At 42.7% G+C, this 17,965-nt stretch overlaps 1 protein-coding gene across 3 annotated transcripts; it reads right to left on the reverse strand.

The window, feature by feature from the left end:
* Positions 1-367: 367 nt before the first annotated feature.
* st8sia5 (ST8 alpha-N-acetyl-neuraminide alpha-2,8-sialyltransferase 5) lies at positions 368-16,891 on the reverse strand. Of its 3 annotated transcripts, XM_055873844.1 has the most exons (9): positions 16,746-16,891; positions 12,785-12,892; positions 12,336-12,431; positions 8,931-9,023; positions 5,830-5,916; positions 3,685-3,829; positions 3,446-3,558; positions 3,179-3,271; positions 368-2,909 (listed from the first exon to the last, which is right to left on the reverse strand). In XM_055873844.1, exons 1-9 carry the CDS (start codon positions 16,889-16,891, stop codon positions 2,447-2,449), a joined length of 1,344 nt encoding a protein of 447 aa, XP_055729819.1. In that variant the 3' UTR covers positions 368-2,446. The 3 variants fall into 3 exon arrangements, with proteins under 3 accessions (XP_055729819.1, XP_055729820.1, XP_055729821.1); XM_055873845.1 differs by lacking the exon at positions 12,336-12,431; XM_055873846.1 differs by lacking the exons at positions 12,336-12,431; positions 12,785-12,892.
* Positions 16,892-17,965: the final 1,074 nt, after the last annotated feature.

Here is a 17,965-nt window from a genome sequence, read left to right on the forward strand (position 1 = left end):
AGATGGAAAGATTGCATTTGCTGTCCTTCATTGGGAGAAATTACATTTTCCTGTCATGTTTAATTTCACTCACTTCAAACAGATTATAGTTTGAAAATACTCCAAATGCTACACACAGGGAACACACTGGTTGAATTACATTGAACCAATGTGGAATACAAGCTGAATTGACATCTGTGCCCAGTGGGTGTATTCAATTGCCTATAATGCTATGCTGCGTTTCCCATTTGCAGTGTAGTACAGTAGATTTTGGCTGTGTGGTGATTGGAGGGTTAAAATGATTGGTTGAGAAAAATGCCTGACCCAAATCCATATTTCTCTGTAGATCAGATGTTTATATATAGAAACAAAATGAGCAAGACAAGCAGAAAAGCCAAACAAGTTTATTTACAGACACAATATAAAGAATGATCCAGAATATAGGTTTTGTATCACTGTTCAAGCTGTTTTAATTCTATCCATTCATTTTCAGACCAATTCTTCTTAGTTATTTTTTACTCTATAAAATGTATGACATTTTGTGATTCTGAGTCAAACTGAAAATGTTTAATGTGCTCATACAGATTGAATACATTTACCTTGTGCATTTTGTCTTTTACACACAATCTGTGTGACTGAGTTACAGGTGAAAGAAACAATCGTCCACATTTTTTTAGGAGTTATGTCTTTTAAATATCATGGTAATTTGGGGCATTGCATGTACAGAAGAATGGTCCTATGCTTTCAGTTCAGTCAGCAACGTTCCTCTACTCTGTCACAGTTAAACACAATAAATACTAATAGAAACATACAGCATTCCAAGGCCAAGATCCACAATGCTTTCAAGGGTACAACATTGTCACAGAGGGAAAATGACACGATGCAGTGACAATAATGATCTTATTTCAAAACGGGGCGATAATAGTCATTCCTTTCCATCATCTGTGAAAAAGTGCATCCATCACTCAATTCTCTTTTAAAATCTATTCAAGGTTCGGTGATGTAAAGGTTCCATCTCTCACAGTGCACTGGGAACTTTAGCAGAAGCTGATCATTGTAAACATATTTCAGTGGTGGTTGCAGGCACACACAAAGCAAATAGTAGAGTATCATCATGCACAGCATCACCAGTATGCAAATTGGATTCTATTTTACAGTAATTATAGAGTATGAAGTCATTTCAACAGCAGAAGTGGACCTTTTCTTAATGAGGTTACACTGAGTCAGCAGACAGTAAGACCAAGAGTTTGTTTGATACGATCATCCGTTAGATAAGTGATGCAGGGGTGAATTGCATATCTGAGAGGATTTGTACAGTTATATCATAAGGCAGCGTGGTTTTAAGACATGAATGACAGCGACAAATCAGATTGCTCAACAGTGCCAATAACTAGGGCCAGGGTGTTTTTCTCTGACTGTGTGACCTGACCAGGAAAACCTCCAAGCCCTAGTTACAGGCTATAACATAATATAGGCTACAACTAGGACCTAGAGTGTTCCCAGTCAGGTCCCAAGTTGAGGAAACACTCCTGGCCATGCAGCGTGACTAGGACTGTCTGTTCTGGAGGTCAGATATTTTACTATGGTGGTGGAGATTATAAAATATTAATCATCTGGCCTTTGTCCAAAAACAGCGAGCAATTAAAACACCACCATTTCACATCAATAATATCCAAGGATATCTTCCAGTGTTTGGCAAGTTAGTTATACAGAAGAAAGTGAACCTGTGAAAAAGGTAATCTCTGGTCAGGAGTGTTAACAGTGTTTTATATGAAATATTTACCCATGTAAAACAGGTTAATGTAGCTGGACAACAGAAAGTTGAACTGTTGGATCTTTGAAGATATATTTTGGATTTGCTAAAACATCAATAGTGTTCAGGCTTTTTACACAGACATACATAAAAGCTGCCTCACCCACAGTGTCTGAGAAAGAGAGCACATAGGTGGGTGGGAATCATAACACAGGATGTGGCAAAGACAAGGTACAGGAGGAGGTGAGGGACACACAGAGTGGCCCTATTTCAGTGTAAATACTTGTGCAACGTTGAGTTCAAACCAACATCTCTGTACAGCAGTAGTACCACCGAGCCAATAAGATTTCACAGAAACGACGTCACTAGGAAAGACCACTTTACATTAAAACAAGCAACCTACATTAACAGAATCAGAAATACCGGCGGTCGTTGGAGTTGCTTATTCAGCAAGAGAGTAAGAAACACACTAAGTAGACAGTGTTTGCATTAAAGCAAGCAACCTCCAATTCATGGAGTTACTGTAGAGAGCCCAGATATACGGTGTGAGTTTAAATGGCTCTCTTGTCAACTGTAAGAAAAAAAACATTGTACCTTTCAATTAAGATATGAAAAATGTACAACAGACAAAAACAGATGGTGACTGACAACAGACAAAAACAAATGGTGACTCCCCACGATACATTGCGGTGTGGGCGTGACTCCGGTTCACAATCACGTGCAGGCTCCCGAGTGTACATGGAGGATGCCTCGCGTGTGCATGTGCAGGAAGTTAAAGATCTCGTGGGGCATAGCGTGGAACCCGGGGCGGGGCTTGACGTTGTCGTAGTAATGGTGCGTGATGAAGATGCCTGAGGGGTTCATGGGAAACGCCCAGAAGCCGTAGAGGTGGACCTCCTCGCACAGTTCCATGGCGGCGGTGACCAGCATCAGGCCGCTGCTGAGGCGTTTGGCGCGGACACCCTGGACACCCCAGAAGCGCTGGACGTTGAGCAGGTACTGAGGATGGAAGAAGAACACGCCCCTCTGTGAGTCAAAGTCGTCTAGCATGTACTTTACTCGGAAGGAGACATCAGTGTTACGCGTGTTGTAGAAGGCGGGTAGGACCACCGACGAGTTCTCATAGTTCTGAAGAACCTCGTAAAATGGCCGCCGCCACTTCTCTAGCTTCTGGAACCTGGTGGAGGAGGAGAGGAGAGGTAAGCGATTTGTGTTTAAAGGAGGGAGGGAAAGGGGGTGTGTGTTTGAGAGGAGCGGATGTGAGTGCTGCAGCTCTGTGCCCCAACATTACATTTCACTAAGTGCACACCCATTGTAACTGCCGCCGTTAATACATTTCAAGTCTAGATGTTCTGTCTGTCTGTCTGTGTGTATGTGTGTGTGTGGCACAATGACAATGCAATGTTAATGGCAATACACTTTTTTGGTGTATATAGCCTACAGTACCTCTCTGTTATAATACTTGGATTAATCGTCACCAGATCTGTTTTGGAGCCTACATCAGCCGAATACTTCTCGTTGATGGGTGGTATGTTGCATCTTTGAAGGAAGGAGAATTATTCACATTATTCAATGCAGATTCTGAGAAGACCTGAGCAGATTGAAAGTAGTTCAATACTATATCTTGCCATGTGAAATCTGCAGACAAAAATAAATCAGCTCAAGTGATGCTGGGAAATATTTTTAGCACTACGGGATGAAGATGCTGTGTACCTAAACACAAAATCTGCTGAGTCAATTTCCTTCCCACATTTGCTGTTCTTGATGATTCCTCCATTTCCAACAACAGCACATTTCTTGAACTGGGACTTGGAGTACGGCATGTCCTTTAAATGAAACGGAACCAGTGTCAGTTCCATCACTTTACGGTGGGAGGTATAGCATTGGATGCATGGATGACAGGTAGTCTTACAGGATGCTATACTATATATTGTTATAGTTGGAACACTCACGTCGGGGAACATCTTGAAGACCTCAGTAGTGATGGGCAGGATGCCACTGGTGTCCACCTCATACCTCAGCTTGGTGCCTGCTGGGGTGTTCCTCTTGGTGGTGAACAAGAAGGAGGGTGCATTACAGCAACGCGACAGAGACATCCTAGTGGAGAGAACAAAAGAAGGACGGAGTTCCTGTCGGATCCAAACAAACTGTAGTCGAACAAGGCTGCTGGAAAAACGAGCAACACTGCAGTCCTGGTCCTTGAGGAACAGAACTTTGCACCCCTGCAATAGAAAGTCTCTCTAGAAGTTGGGTTACAATCACACAATAAAGATTGCTCAGATGTCTCTCTCTATACAGTATATCAGGCTATGTGATTGGTACTATAGTTCGTTATCAATACAACGTCACAATAATGTGCAGAGCGTTCGATTTGCCTGCTGGGGGGCAAGCTGACCCCTAGCTTTACTAAAACCATTGACAACTGTGTGCCATTTTCAAGGGATTGCTAAATAAAAGTTAAGTATTTGGTTGTAATATTTATATTTTAATATACTTGAATTACCATGCAAAACAATTGTGCACATTTAGCTCCGTCAGAGTTATACAGCAAGTAACTGCATGCTTTTCAGTGAAAGTCAATTGATCATGTAATTTCAGATATGTGAGGGATGATAACCAATATTGAGCAATATCGTGAGGCTATCATTAATTGGATATTTGAGTGACATAAAATAAAAAGTGAACTATACCTGACAAGTATGAGTGGTTTAGGTTTTTCCCATCCTTTGTGGGCTCTGAAACTTTGTACAGTTGGCTAAACATAGTAATAATTAAATATTTTGTTGTAGGCAGAACACATTGGAGTACGATTCTATTGCATGTCTCAGCCCGTACTCTACACAGACCAGCATAACCAATCAGAGCTTCAGTATCCCTATATGAAAAAGTACCATTGCCATATATGGATCTGTGCCATTCACTTTGAATTGGACTGTGTTTACAGACTAAGCTGTCGTGAGTAGATCCGCTTTTTTTTTTTTTTTTTTTAGATCAGAGCGAGTGCTGTATGTAGCTGTGTGTGCACATTTGTTTATATCCTTTGCTAGTTAGTGAGTTATTAACCTAGTTATAGCTAGTAGTCAGCAATGGGGGAGTGATTGCTTCCTAAGGGAGCACAAAACATTACATTCCTAGACATCTTTGAAAAGCAAGTCAGGTAAAGGGCTTGCTTTTCTTAAAGGGGCAATGTTGAATAAGCGAAGTAGCCAATAGGCGAGGGTAGCATCATTTGTCTGATTTTCTATAATAATGGTATCGAATAATAATGCATTTTATTTTGTAAAGTGGTTTCTTGCATCAAACAACAACATTTTCAATCACCTCCTTGTCTGAAGGACAAGTGGATAAACAGGTTAATGTGAATCCCTACAATCCCTTTTTCAAAAGTCTCATGGAATGTAGGACTACATTGAACACCACACATTGGCTGCTACTGTAGCCTGAATGATAGAACAGCTATTGCCATGTTAAAATGTTATGGGATGCATTTTCTCTGTTGTTTTTGATGGTAGGCCACTCTGGTAGGCCTACATTATAATCAAATAGCCACAGTAGTCTACTTGATCAGTGTCTGAAACTGTAACTTAAAGCGGGTACAGCCACAGTGTTCACAGTAAATGTGCGCTGGAAGTTTTGCACAGAATTTTCACAACATTCAAGTTGTGCTCAACAGACCTGAAATTTGCTCAGTGCCAAAAAAATTAGGGGGAACATTGGACTAAATTTACTTTTTCTCCAATCAACATAGGCTTGCTGATCATAATAAGCATTCAGCTACTTGCTGTGTCGCTCTGATGATAGAACTAAATGTGGAATAATAGGACATGTGTAACTCTGATGATAGAACTAAATGTGGAATAATAGGACATGGAGGATTCCGGATTTCCTGCATGTTACCTACTGATTCCATGAGACTCCAACCTTTTTATTGAAAACTAGTTCCTGGAATTTTGCAATGCTAGTCACACTAGATGGAGATGGATCGGGTTGATAATGAGTAGAAGTACCACAAAGGAGGAGGCTAATGTGTGTGATGTACGGTAGAAGACCACTAATAACTCGATCTCTATGATGCCTTGAGGGTCAATTGTGCTTACTTGAAGTTGTTAGTCTCCACCATGTTCTGCTGCCACTTGCACACCTGCAGGTTCCTCCATCTCTCAAACAGCTCTGACGTCTTCACCCTGGCAGACAGCCAGGGAAACCCCACATAAAAACCAGACAAAGAGAAGAGTCAAGTGATCCATGTATGTTTAAGAATAAGGAAATGGTCCTATACCAGACACTGAGTGTACAAAACACAAAGAACACCTTCCTAATATTGAGTTGCACCCACTTTTGCTCTCATAACAGCCTCAATTTATTGGGGCATGGAATCTACAAGGTGTCGAAAGCGTTCCATGTTGACTTCCATGCTTCCCACAGTTGTGTTAAGTTGGCTGGATGTCCTTTGGGTGGAGGACCATTCTTGATACGCATGGGAAACTGTTGAGCGTGAAAAACCCAGCAGCGCTGCAGTTCTTGACACAAACCAGTGCGCCTGGCACCTACTACCATACCCAGTTTAAAGACACAAATATTTTGTCTTGCCCATTCACCCTCTGAATGGCACACATACACAATCCATGTCTCAGTTGTCTCAAGGCTTAAAAATCCAGCTTTAACCTGTCTACTCCCCTTCATCTACAACATAGCTTTCACCTGAAGTCACCTAGTCAGTCTATGTCTCAGTGTATGTTCAGTATATGGTCACAATGAGGGGGTGGAAACTGCACAGGTATATAAAACTGACCAACAGGGGGATGGGGCTGCATGGAGCTACACTGCAGCATGCTACGTGGCTCTGCTCTATGATATGAATATTAAACACGCGCTGAGGTGTAACATGAGAATGACACTGGATTCTGTGGCTCTTGGTTTAGCATTACGCCCAGGCACTCCCTCTGACTGACGCCTTGAGTCCACCGTCTTGAGATGGTGATAGCCAGAAATAGGTCTCTGAATAGCTCCCCTTGAACTGACATTCCCCCTTGATGATTGTGGCATTTGACTTGCTCAGGGAGGTAAAGCACCAGAGGGCTTGATGTAGTGTAATGAAAGCCAGTCACTGCACTGTCACTGCTGGCAGAGCCATGGGCTGTTGTCTGTCTGTCTGTCTGGCACACTGGCCCTCAGCAAGCTCCTCATACAGGTGTGATAACTAGCTCGAACAGCCTCAAGAACACGTAGGCCTGTGTGAAACAGCCTCAAGAACACGTAGGCCTGTGTGGAACAGCCTCAAGAACACGTAGGCCGGTGTGGAACAGCCTCAAGAACACGTAGGCCGGTGTGGAACAGCCTCAAGAACACGTAGGCCGGTGTGGAACAGCCTCAAGAACACGTAGGCCTGTGTGAAACAGCCTCAAGAACACGTAGGCCTGTGTGGAACAGCCTCAAGAACACGTAGGCCTGTGTGGAACAGCCTCAAGAACACGTAGGCCTGTGTGGAACAGCCTCAAGAACACGTAGGCCTGTGTGGAACAGCCTCAAGAACACGTAGGCCGGTGTGGAACAGCCTCAAGAACACGTAGGCCGGTGTGGAACAGCCTCAAGAACACGTAGGCCGGTGTGGAACAGCCTCAAGAACACGTAGGCCCGGTGTGGAACAGCCTCAAGAACACGTAGGCCCGGTGTGGAACAGCCTCAAGAACACGTAGGCCTGTGTGGAACAGCCTCAAGAACACGTAGGCCCGGTGTGGAACAGCCTCAAGAACACGTAGGCCGGTGTGGAACAGCCTCAAGAACACGTAGGCCCGGTGTGGAACAGCCTCAAGAACACGTAGGCCGGTGTGGAACAGCCTCAAGAACACGTAGGCCGGTGTGGAACAGCCTCAAGAACACGTAGGCCGGTGTGGAACAGCCTCAAGAACACGTAGGCCGGTGTGGAACAGCCTCAAGAACACGTAGGCCGGTGTGGAACAGCCTCAAGAACACGTAGGCCTGTGTGGAACAGCCTCAAGAACACGTAGGCCGGTGTGGAACAGCCTCAAGAACACGTAGGCCGGTGTGGAACAGCCTCAAGAACACGTAGGCCGGTGTGGAACAGCCTCAAGAACACGTAGGCCCGGTGTGGAACAGCCTCAAGAACACGTAGGCCCGGTGTGGAACAGCCTCAAGAACACGTAGGCCTGTGTGGAACAGCCTCAAGAACACGTAGGCCTGTGTGGAACAGCCTCAAGAACACGTAGGCCGGTGTGGAACAGCCTCACGAACACGTAGGCCGGTGTGGAACAGCCTCAAGAACACGTAGGCCGGTGTGGAACAGCCTCAAGAACACGTAGGCCTGTGTGGAACAGCCTCAAGAACACGTAGGCCGGTGTGGAACAGCCTCAAGAACACGTAGGCCGGTGTGGAACAGCCTCACGAACACGTAGGCCGGTGTGGAACAGTCTCCCGAACGCGTAGGCCGGTGTGGAACAGTCTTAAGAACGCGTAGTCCGGTGTGGAACAGTCTTAAGAACACGTAGGCCGGTGTGGAACAGTCTTAAGAACGCGTAGTCCGGTGTGGAACAGTCTTAAGAACATGTAGGCTGGTGTGGAACAGTCTTAAGAACATGTAGGCTGGTGTGGAACAGTCTTAAGAACATGTAGGCCGGTGTGGAACAGTCTTAAGAACATGTAGGCTGGTGTGGAACAGTCTTAAGAACACGTAGGCCGGTGTGGAACAGTCTTAAGAACATGTAGACTGGTGTGTAACAGTCTTAAGAACACGTAGGCCGGTGTGGAACAGTCTTAAGAACACGTAGGCCGGTGTGGAACAGTCTTAAGAACACGTAGGCCGGTGTGGAACAGTCTTAAGAACATGTAGGCCGGTGTGGAACAGTCTTAAGAACATGTAGGCCGGTGCCGGATTCTGTTCTAGAGGTAGAGCTGCTGCTGATTGCACATCTCCATGGCGACAGCGGTTCAAGGCCAGTCTGGACCACTTTCCCATCTATCTTACTTGTCCTATCATCAAATCATTCTTTACAACAACAAAAAAATCAAAGAACAAGGGATGGGCCTGAATGTTGGAACTGAGTGCACAGGCTTTGTTGTTTCATCTAAGATCTAAATTAGAAACTAATTTCAGAGAGAGCACACAAACCAGCAAGACACACAGGCCCTGGAGGACCATATCTGCCCATCACTGCATTCCTAACACAGGCGATACACTCACATGGTCAGGACTTTGACATCCATAATCTCCTGTCTGAGCTCTTTACATGCAGTGGAGTTGTAGTCATAGGATCCATCGTATGAATCCAGATACCTGGAGGGATAGTCACAGTCAACATAACGATTACACAATAATATGGAACAGACTGGGCCACAAAACACATAGTGGGTTCGGGAAAATATTTTATACATTGTGATCCACTTAACTGTATTCCATTACAATTGGCTATACTTTAAAATGTATCATTATTATTAATCTTTAATGTAAAGACATTGTTGTGAGATGAGTGGCAGGTGTGATATCATTCCTATGGGTAGGGGACCCACAATATGTATCCTGGACACTTTTTTGTCACCAACTACTAAAGTTGGTGACAAAACAGAAAGTGATACAATTTCTCTGTTTTGTTTTCAGATTTTAAACATTCATTATTGTATTTTGACATGGGAATTTGGACTTGACATGGGGAACAACAATTAACACTGACATTCTCTTAACAAAAACAAGAGTCATTGTAAACAACAAAAAGAGTGTGAAATACATAGTGAGAAAGGAGAAGGGGGAGGTAGAAAAACCTTGTGGTAAATTGTGAGAAAATATGACCAAATCCTGATGGCAGGAGCATCTAGAATGCACAACCTTTATCATGGAGAAGGTGTGTCTGTGTCTTATGGCATGTACAGTATGTTGGTTAGAGTGAACTGCACAACTGTACAGTATGAAAAGTGACTATTGTATGATGCCAATGGCGAATAATGGGGAGGCTGTTTCACTGCATAGGGCAGACACAGAAAACTTACCCAGACGGCAAAACTGGTTACAACGGCGTCAATATGACGTCTCTTATGCCGTTATAGTCAAGTTGCACACAGTTTTTCCCCCTTGTCTTTTGAACAACCAAGAAGGCCTCTTTGTCTGGTTGTATTAAATCTGATTATCTGACCAGATAACAACCAAAATATGACATCTTTCCCATGATGGCTTGGTCTTGTCACGAAAAGGGCGTCTTTATCCAGTTGTAACAAAGACCAATTTGTTGTACTCTGGTTATAAGATGTGTTCTCCACAAGTTTACAACAAGAACATTACATCTTTAAGACTTCATGTGCCAAATTTTGCTTTCTGGGTAGCCTGAGTTCATCAGTACCTGTGTGGGCTAACCATAGCGTAGTCTCATTTTTCTACAGATCTCTTTGCATGTAGAAATAAAACTGAGGAAGATCACATGAAAATCTGCTGGTCCTACATTTGTACTTATTACCTATCTGGTATGAAAAGCACACCCACATACATACACATATACATGCACATGCATACACATAATTATCATGTACATACTGTACACAGTCATCATTCTCACTCAGATTCAAACCATTTGAGAAGATTTTACACCTCATTGAACTATACAAATACTTATCATAGATATATTAAGAAATCTTGATTGGACAGATACAAACTTTTACATGCTTGAGAGGCTTGAAAACCTCTTAACAAGAGGTTTCAGACAAGGAAATAAAGAAACATTATACAGGAAAATGGTATAAAACAAAACAAAAAATATAAAAACATCTGTTTAATATGGTGGTAGTGATTGTGTGACATTTGAGACAAGCACAATGACATATAAAGAGAAGTAAACTAAAGAAAAGTGAAGACATGGTCGTCATTTTAGATGACAAAGGATTCGACCAACATTTCGCACCTTCTCCTCCCTTTTGAGATCATCATCACCAGCTGCAGAAACAAACCCAAATCTGTGCATCCCCGTCAGGCCAGGCGGAGAGCCACACGAGGGAGTCAAATCTCCCTCTAGGTGTATTTAAAAAGGTTTGTAATGGATAATGCTTTTGATCCATGTATAAGCTTTGGAAAGGGCTGCCCTCTCTGGCAGCCTGGGCTGGTGGAGTCTTGCCTGCCGACTGCTCAGCCTCAGGGGCACCAGGAAAGGTGGAACGCTTAGGGCTTCTAATACATATTGAGAAGGTGCTTTCTATTCGGAGCATCTTTGAAAGTAGATAGCAAATAGGTGATGTTGAGTATCTCACTACAGTCACTCCCAACAAATGGAATTATGCCTACTGGAGGAAAGAGGGAGTGGCTGCCCAGCGGGCAAAACTGGTTGCAATGACATTTTGTACTGTTCTTTTTTTAGCAACCATCAAAATATGTCTATCTGGTTGTAATTTGGCTATATGACCAGATAACAACCAAAAAATGTCTTTCCAATCACATCTTCATGTCGTCTTTACCTGGTTGTAATCTAGTTATAAGTCTTCTCTACCATACTAGAAAAACAATTTACAGCCAAAAAAATTATGTCACGTATCAAACTTTGTACGCTGGGTGAGGGGTAAATCAGTTGAATCCAAGATGGCAGTGATCACAATGTGCAACACCAGTGGATGAATTTGTAGAGCAAATACTATCTCAGTGAGATAGGATGAGGTGGAGAATGTTTGTGAAAAATATGACTGATGTGGTAAGCATGATTGATGTGGCTGTTGAAATAAAATTAAGTGAGGTTAAACACAAAAGGACAACATGACAGAAAAATGCATTTGAACAAGATGCTGGGACAAAATCAAAATGAGAAAGGAACAATGAAGCTGGTTGTCTGCATCAAGCTGATGATGCAGTGTATTTTGGATTGGCTTGTTATTGAGTAGATACTGAAGTGACCTAGAGCAGCATGTTTCTATTGAAAAAACAAACGTATGTAAAACATACCTAACATATTTCCTATTTAGACTGAGATCTGTAGCATCTTAGCGTCATTTGGTTTAGCTCTAATGATGAAACCCGAATAAGTATTGTAGCCTAGAAGAGAAGACTGATTGTCATTTTAGATCATCCATGACACACTGGCTTTCTGCCAGATGGAAAAGGGCCTATTAATAACCAGCGTGTTATCACGCCTAGTGACATTAGGTCCTCGAAGCACTGAAGCCAGAGACCTGCTGGGAAAGTGTCATATTTTTGTCTTCTCATAAGAGGAAAACAAAAGGAAAGGTAATCCAGGTAGGTAGCAGAGAGAGACGATGCAGATGTGAGAAGAGGAGATAGGGGAACAGAGAGACGTGTCCACTATGTATATGACATACACACAGAGCTGTGCAGAACGCACGAACACACAGGTTGAGGAGGAAAGGCGTTTGAGAGATGGATGCTGAATGGGACACAGAGGTACAAGGAGCAGCCGTGGTCCAACCAGCTTCTCAGGGGGATGGGCGTTAGGGTTTGAGGGTCAAGGGGAGGGTGAAGGGATCAGACAACATGCAAGAGCAAATCTGGAGTACAACCACCACTGAAAATATATGAGAGTTTATTCCTTTCAGACCAATGAAAAAGAAAGAGGCATTCTTGGGTTTTTGTAAAAGTACTTAAAATGCCTTCAGACTGGCCTACCTTTGCGAGCGTTTTTTTTTCTTCTTAATATCGGCTAGGCAGGGTGTGACTATTACGGAGCTCTGTGAATCTGGCTGAAAATTCTGACGGAAACATCTGTCAACATGCAGACAGGTAAGTTAGAGTTAAACGTTAGTGTGAGTGGTTCCTGTGTAATCATCACCCCTGCAAACATCTCTACCAGGATTCCTCAGAAATGCAAAACAAGCAGAAGCAAAAAAGAGTTAAGTATGTGTTGCTGACTTCGTCTCTCTACTGGTTAGTTAGTACAGCAGATTGGTTGGTTATACTGGTTATGCATTGCGAGTGGAGGCTTCTAAGGCCCAGGCCACACATGCAGGGGGCTGGGACATCAGCAGGAAATGGCATGTTCTCTCTCTATCTCTCTTTTTTCCTTTCTTTTTCTCACAGGGGTGTTGTACAGTCAGTCAATCACGTTGGAAATGTACCTTTTCTTCCCATTTCTGGCAGGCTTCAGAGATCCATCATCCGAGAAATTAACAGGGCCGGTCCAATTTCCTGTCTCGTCTCCTTTGAGTCGGCTAAACTGTTGCGCACTATTAAGAAAATTAGTCAGTTTATTTGGGGTTTATTGTGCGTTAAGTACTTGAGAACTAACAGTCAGCCAAACATAGACACGCACACAGACCGATACAAACACTTCCATGTGTGCATGTATGTACATAAACGCACACACACTCCTATACACAATGCACATTTGTGCAAGCACGCACACATGCACACACAGACACACCATACAGACGGATCAGCATTTGGCTTAGTATACCAAATCAAACCAAACCAAACATGGTTAGAATGAACCTAGATAATGTGTGCATGGTTGAAGTGATGACGCATCTAGAGTGTAAAAGGGACAGTGGCACTCAGTAATACATTTGTAATAAATTAATAAAAACACCCAGTCACCACATATTGATTACAGAATATTAAAATGAAGAGGGGCAAATAAATAAATGTACAAACGTGCCTTGTAAGTCAAATCTTTTTTTTTTTACACAACCAAAAAGTAGTAAAAAAAAAATCAGAAGGGGATAAATAAGTCCAAGCTCAGACTGAATAACAACGTGCATCTGGTGTGGTTCTTGGCGCCGATTCCTCACATCTGAGAATGGCATGCAATGCAGACGCACTAGTGTCTCAGCTATCTCTGCTGCAGAGCAGTGGAACAGAAAACACACTTGGGTTTATAACAGTGTGTATAATTTGTTATGTTTCTTTATGACATGAAATAAAGATGCTTCACTTGGTCCATTCATTGTGGTTAAACAGGTCAAATTTAGGTTAGTTGACAAAACTCAGTCGTCTCACACAGGTCTAAAACCCCTAATCAGTCACCATTTCAGGTCTAAAACCCCTAATCAGTCACCATTTCAGGACTAAAACCCCTAATCAGTCACCATTTCAGGACTAAAACCCCTAATCAGTCACCATTTCAGGTCTAAAACCCCTAATCAGTCACCATTTCAGGGGTTTTTGTCCAATCTGCAGAATATCTTAGTTCTGTAGGTTAGCCTATAGGAGTACTTTTGCCCATTATGCTCATGCACAATCTGAAAAACCCACAACGCATTATATAAATTAGAACCACATTTTTATGGTTAAGGGGTTACATAGAGAACAGACAAACTGAAAGATACTTAACGCTTTACAGACAAAAGCGGCATTTAGACCAACGTTGAAAGGTGCATAGCACCTGTACCCTCCCAGGCCATGACGCTGACCCCTACTAGACTAGACAGATTCCATCTCCTCCCTGAGTAACATGGGTGGATTGAACAGATTGTCAAAATCGCATAAGGCAAATCCAAATATCCCAACCCGTAAGAAATCAAAATGATTTAATTCAAAGACTAACTGTATTGCGTAAAAGGGACATGTTTGATTTAATTCATCATATGTGTAGAGTAATGGCATGACCCAACTCACTAAGAAAAACAACAACATATGAATCTAAATAAAACCATTTGAGCATTCATGCCATTGTGCATTTAATCCTTTGTTTCTGGTCCATTAAGGCCTGGTGGACAGCACAGTATAGCACTACAGTGTACTGGCAAATAATCTTACACATAAAGCCCATCTGTAAGCACATTATGTGATAAAATTAACACTGCTTTTTGGGCTGCATGTCAATATTGCAGGCCCATATGGCTTCTCAGAGAGCCACTTAAAAACCTCAATGACACCGCCCCCATGGCTGTTGCAGTCAGGGTAGAGTGCACTAAAACAGGACATGGATTTAAGGGCTCTGGATCTTCAATGTGATGCTCCTAAATTAAAGAAACCATGCAGCGGGTGCAGCCACTGCACACCTGCAGACCATCAATTATCTACAGTAGAGCAGTAGAGGCTGGTGGGAGGAGCTATAGGAGGACGGGTCATTGTAATAGCTGGAATGGAATAAATGGAACGGTATCAAACCACGTTTGATGCCGTTCCATTAATTCCATTCCAGCCATTATAATGAGCCCATCCTCCTATAGCTCCTCCCACCAGCCACTGCTACAGAGGGATGCAGTGTCTCTAAAAAGGCCAAACAGTTTCTTTCCCAACAGAATAACTGCTGACTTGCTCCCATCCTGTTGAGTCTATCAATTTTGCTTCCTGTCCGTTGAGCTAAGAGTCTTATTATCAGCCTGTAAATTTTTATATTATATTAGGCGTACCCAAATCATTGAGGGTAAAACAAAGTCCGCAAAATTAAAAAGATCAAAATGGCAGCCCACGACTTAATTCTGTCTACAGCTGCAAAAATATGAAATAGTCTTGGAGTAATGGAGGACTTTGCTGCTGGTTATTCTAACATAGTGCTCTCTGCAACTGTCATTTTTGCATTGAAGCTTAAGTGTCTCTATCTTTTCCAGACCCACAGAATTTGGCCAATTGCAAAGATGGTTTACTAAGATCCTGGGGCATGAGAGAATCTCATGAGATTGAGACCCATGTACTCAGGCATCGTTTGGCTGGGCTACGTGTTGGGAGGGGTTGGACCTGTTGCAACGACTTTAGCTTGTTGTCATCGTTTCAGCATGGGGGGGGGGGGGGGGGGGGGTCTCACAGTGACATCATTTTCAAGACTCTCTCTCCCTCTCTCTCTTTCTCTGTGTGTGTGTGAGTGTTACTGTGTAGCAAAATGGCTGCTGTTGTTGCCCACTGGCTGGGTCCGTTGTGACTGTAGCCCATTCCCCTCTGTCCCAGTCGGTGTGCTAGGAGTGCGGGGCAGGAAGGCAGATAGGTAGATAGATAGAGATATTGCTGGGGCTGGATTCATGCCATCTCAGCCATAGTGTCAGGATGCCATGAATCCATAGGATGTCATCAGAGTAGTCCGCGCAGGACACGCACACACAGGTGAGGGGGCTTTGGGCAGGGGGGGGGGGTGGGCACAGTTAGAATGCAGCACATGTATGTTTGTTGTAAGGCAAAGTCATAATGCACTGTCTGAGGGGGGAGGGGGTTTAGTGTGACAATTGTTCTTATTTTGGGAGGGGGGGTTAATTATCTGAAGATGAAAATATCTCAGCTTCTCAGCATCTGCTCGTCTCACAATGAAAAACATCCCAGAAGATAATGCAGAAGTCAATGCCTTCCCGTGATTAATAATAACATCTTTCGCTATGGGTGCTACTAGCTAAAATAGATTGCATAAGAAAAGGTCTAGTCCTTATTAGAAAAGATATTGCTGTTGCAAAAGGTGTTACAAAACATTGTAGGAATGCATTGCAGCAGCAGTGCATGGCTATGTGTGCATTGAAGCCCACAGGGTAGTAACTAATATTGAATATGACAATAAAACCTTTGACATAACATGTAGAAATGATCAACATTTAATGAAATTACTGATCAATAAACTGCATCAATAGATTTTTTTTTTTTTTACTCTGATGCTGATAGCCTAAGCCTTATGTAAGAAGATGCATGACCAGTACAGCTGAAAATCAAAGACAAAATCAAATAAAAGGGAGTACACTACCATAAACAGCTGGAGCACTGTGTATGGCATGAATGTGATGCTTCATTTTCAGAAAAATATCAAACATAAATATCATGAGAAAAGTTTCAATATGCTACTGTAAAAATGGAAGGCTGATTGCTATTGTTCTTTTCAGCCATTTCGCTTATTTTCCCCTTCATGCAGCAAATACTACAACCACTAGGCTACTCCCACATATACACTGAATTACAATCATGACAGTATCACTAGGCCTACAATTATAACAATAACAGAGACATTTGCTTCACAAAATTGAAAAATATCAGGCTGTCCCTTACATTTCAACATTATGAAATTGTTTACAATTGAGTCTTGCAACCTCCTCTTCTGATGAATGGCAAATTATTTGACTTGGGCCTATAGGCTACATGTAGAATATATTTCACAGCGCTTACCTTTTAATGTAGTTTTTGCCATAAAGAATCTGTTGTAAAAGTGTAACCAGTCCAAATGCGCAAATGAATATAAAACAAAGCGACCTATTGCCGAGTAAATCTCTACCCGACGTAGGGTCGGAGTATCCCATTCTTCGGCGCAGCATCCGCTGGTGCCCAAAACTCCAGAATTAGCCTCTCTCGGCGCAGCATTCAGAATCAATCACACAGGTTTATCGTGAAAGCATTCGTGAGGACATTGTCCAAATGTCTTTATGATATGTTTACTAACCTATCCTTCGCTGTGGTCACAGCATTGATCTCATTGGCCTATATAAATCATATAAATATAGGCTACGATTCCGGACGGAAAGTGATTTGGTTAGAAATTGTAGAACACAAATATTCTACCTTCTGGTATTTTGCAAGGCTGATGGTACACAAAACATGAAATGTTTCGTCAAAAATGCCTGACATTTCTTTGAGATCAGGGCGATAACCTCTCGAGTGGGAGGTGTGCTCAATAGAGAAGCTGGACAGACAATGGCAGGCAATGCAGATGGATAGAATTCTTTCTTTTGCCCAACGCAGTTAAGCAAAAACCACGCCCCGTTATTCAGAAGGGCGTTCTACAACGCTGTGAGCTCGAAGTGAATATCACGTAGCGCAAAATTCAGTCACTGATTAATATTAATAACGTGGACCGAGCTAGCCATTACCGTCCCTTAACGCTCAAAGACAGATTCAATGGCTGTAGCATAGCGTATTCGACTGAATTAGTTTTATTTCATTTAACCAGGCAAGTCAGTTAAGAACAAATTCTTATTTACAATGACGGCCAACGCATAGCCAATTGTGCGCAGCCCTATGGGACTCCCAATCACGGCCAGATGTGATGCAGCCACTGCACCACTCGGGAGCCCATGATTAGCTAATAAATATTTGAGAAATTATGAATAATAAGCATATGCTTTTACCGGATAATAGACTACTAATGATAATATAACAACTTCCAATAACGTTAAGTAATCTAGGTTAATTTAGCGGACCTTCAATTGAGGGAATTCAGCAGAGTTCTCAGATATTTTTACAACTCTTTGAAACTCTGAAAATAAATACATGGGCAAATGTTACCAAATGTAACAGTATAGCTTCCGTCCCTCTCCTGGCCCCTACCTGGGCTCGAACCAGGGACCCTCTGCACACATCAACAACTGCCTCCCACGAAGCATCGTTACCCA

The sequence above is a fragment of the Salvelinus fontinalis genome, chromosome 21 (assembly GCF_029448725.1).
Source record: "Salvelinus fontinalis isolate EN_2023a chromosome 21, ASM2944872v1, whole genome shotgun sequence".
In the NCBI taxonomy this organism is placed as follows: Eukaryota; Metazoa; Chordata; class Actinopteri; order Salmoniformes; family Salmonidae; genus Salvelinus; species Salvelinus fontinalis.

What these genes read in the sequence shown, in the direction of transcription:
- st8sia5 (XM_055873844.1), bottom strand. Translation starts at nt 16,891, where the DNA reads ATGCTGCGCCGAAGAATGGGATACTCCGACCCTACGTCGGGTAGAGAT. An exon ending in GCCAGAAATGGGAAGAAAAG is followed by an intron (nt 12,432 to 12,784) that starts GTACATTTCCAA and finishes GCATGTTGACAG; the next exon opens with ATGTTTCCGTCAGAATTTTC. An exon ending in AAAAAAAAACGCTCGCAAAG is followed by an intron (nt 9,024 to 12,335) that starts GTAGGCCAGTCT and finishes CTATCCCTCCAG; the next exon opens with GTATCTGGATTCATACGATG.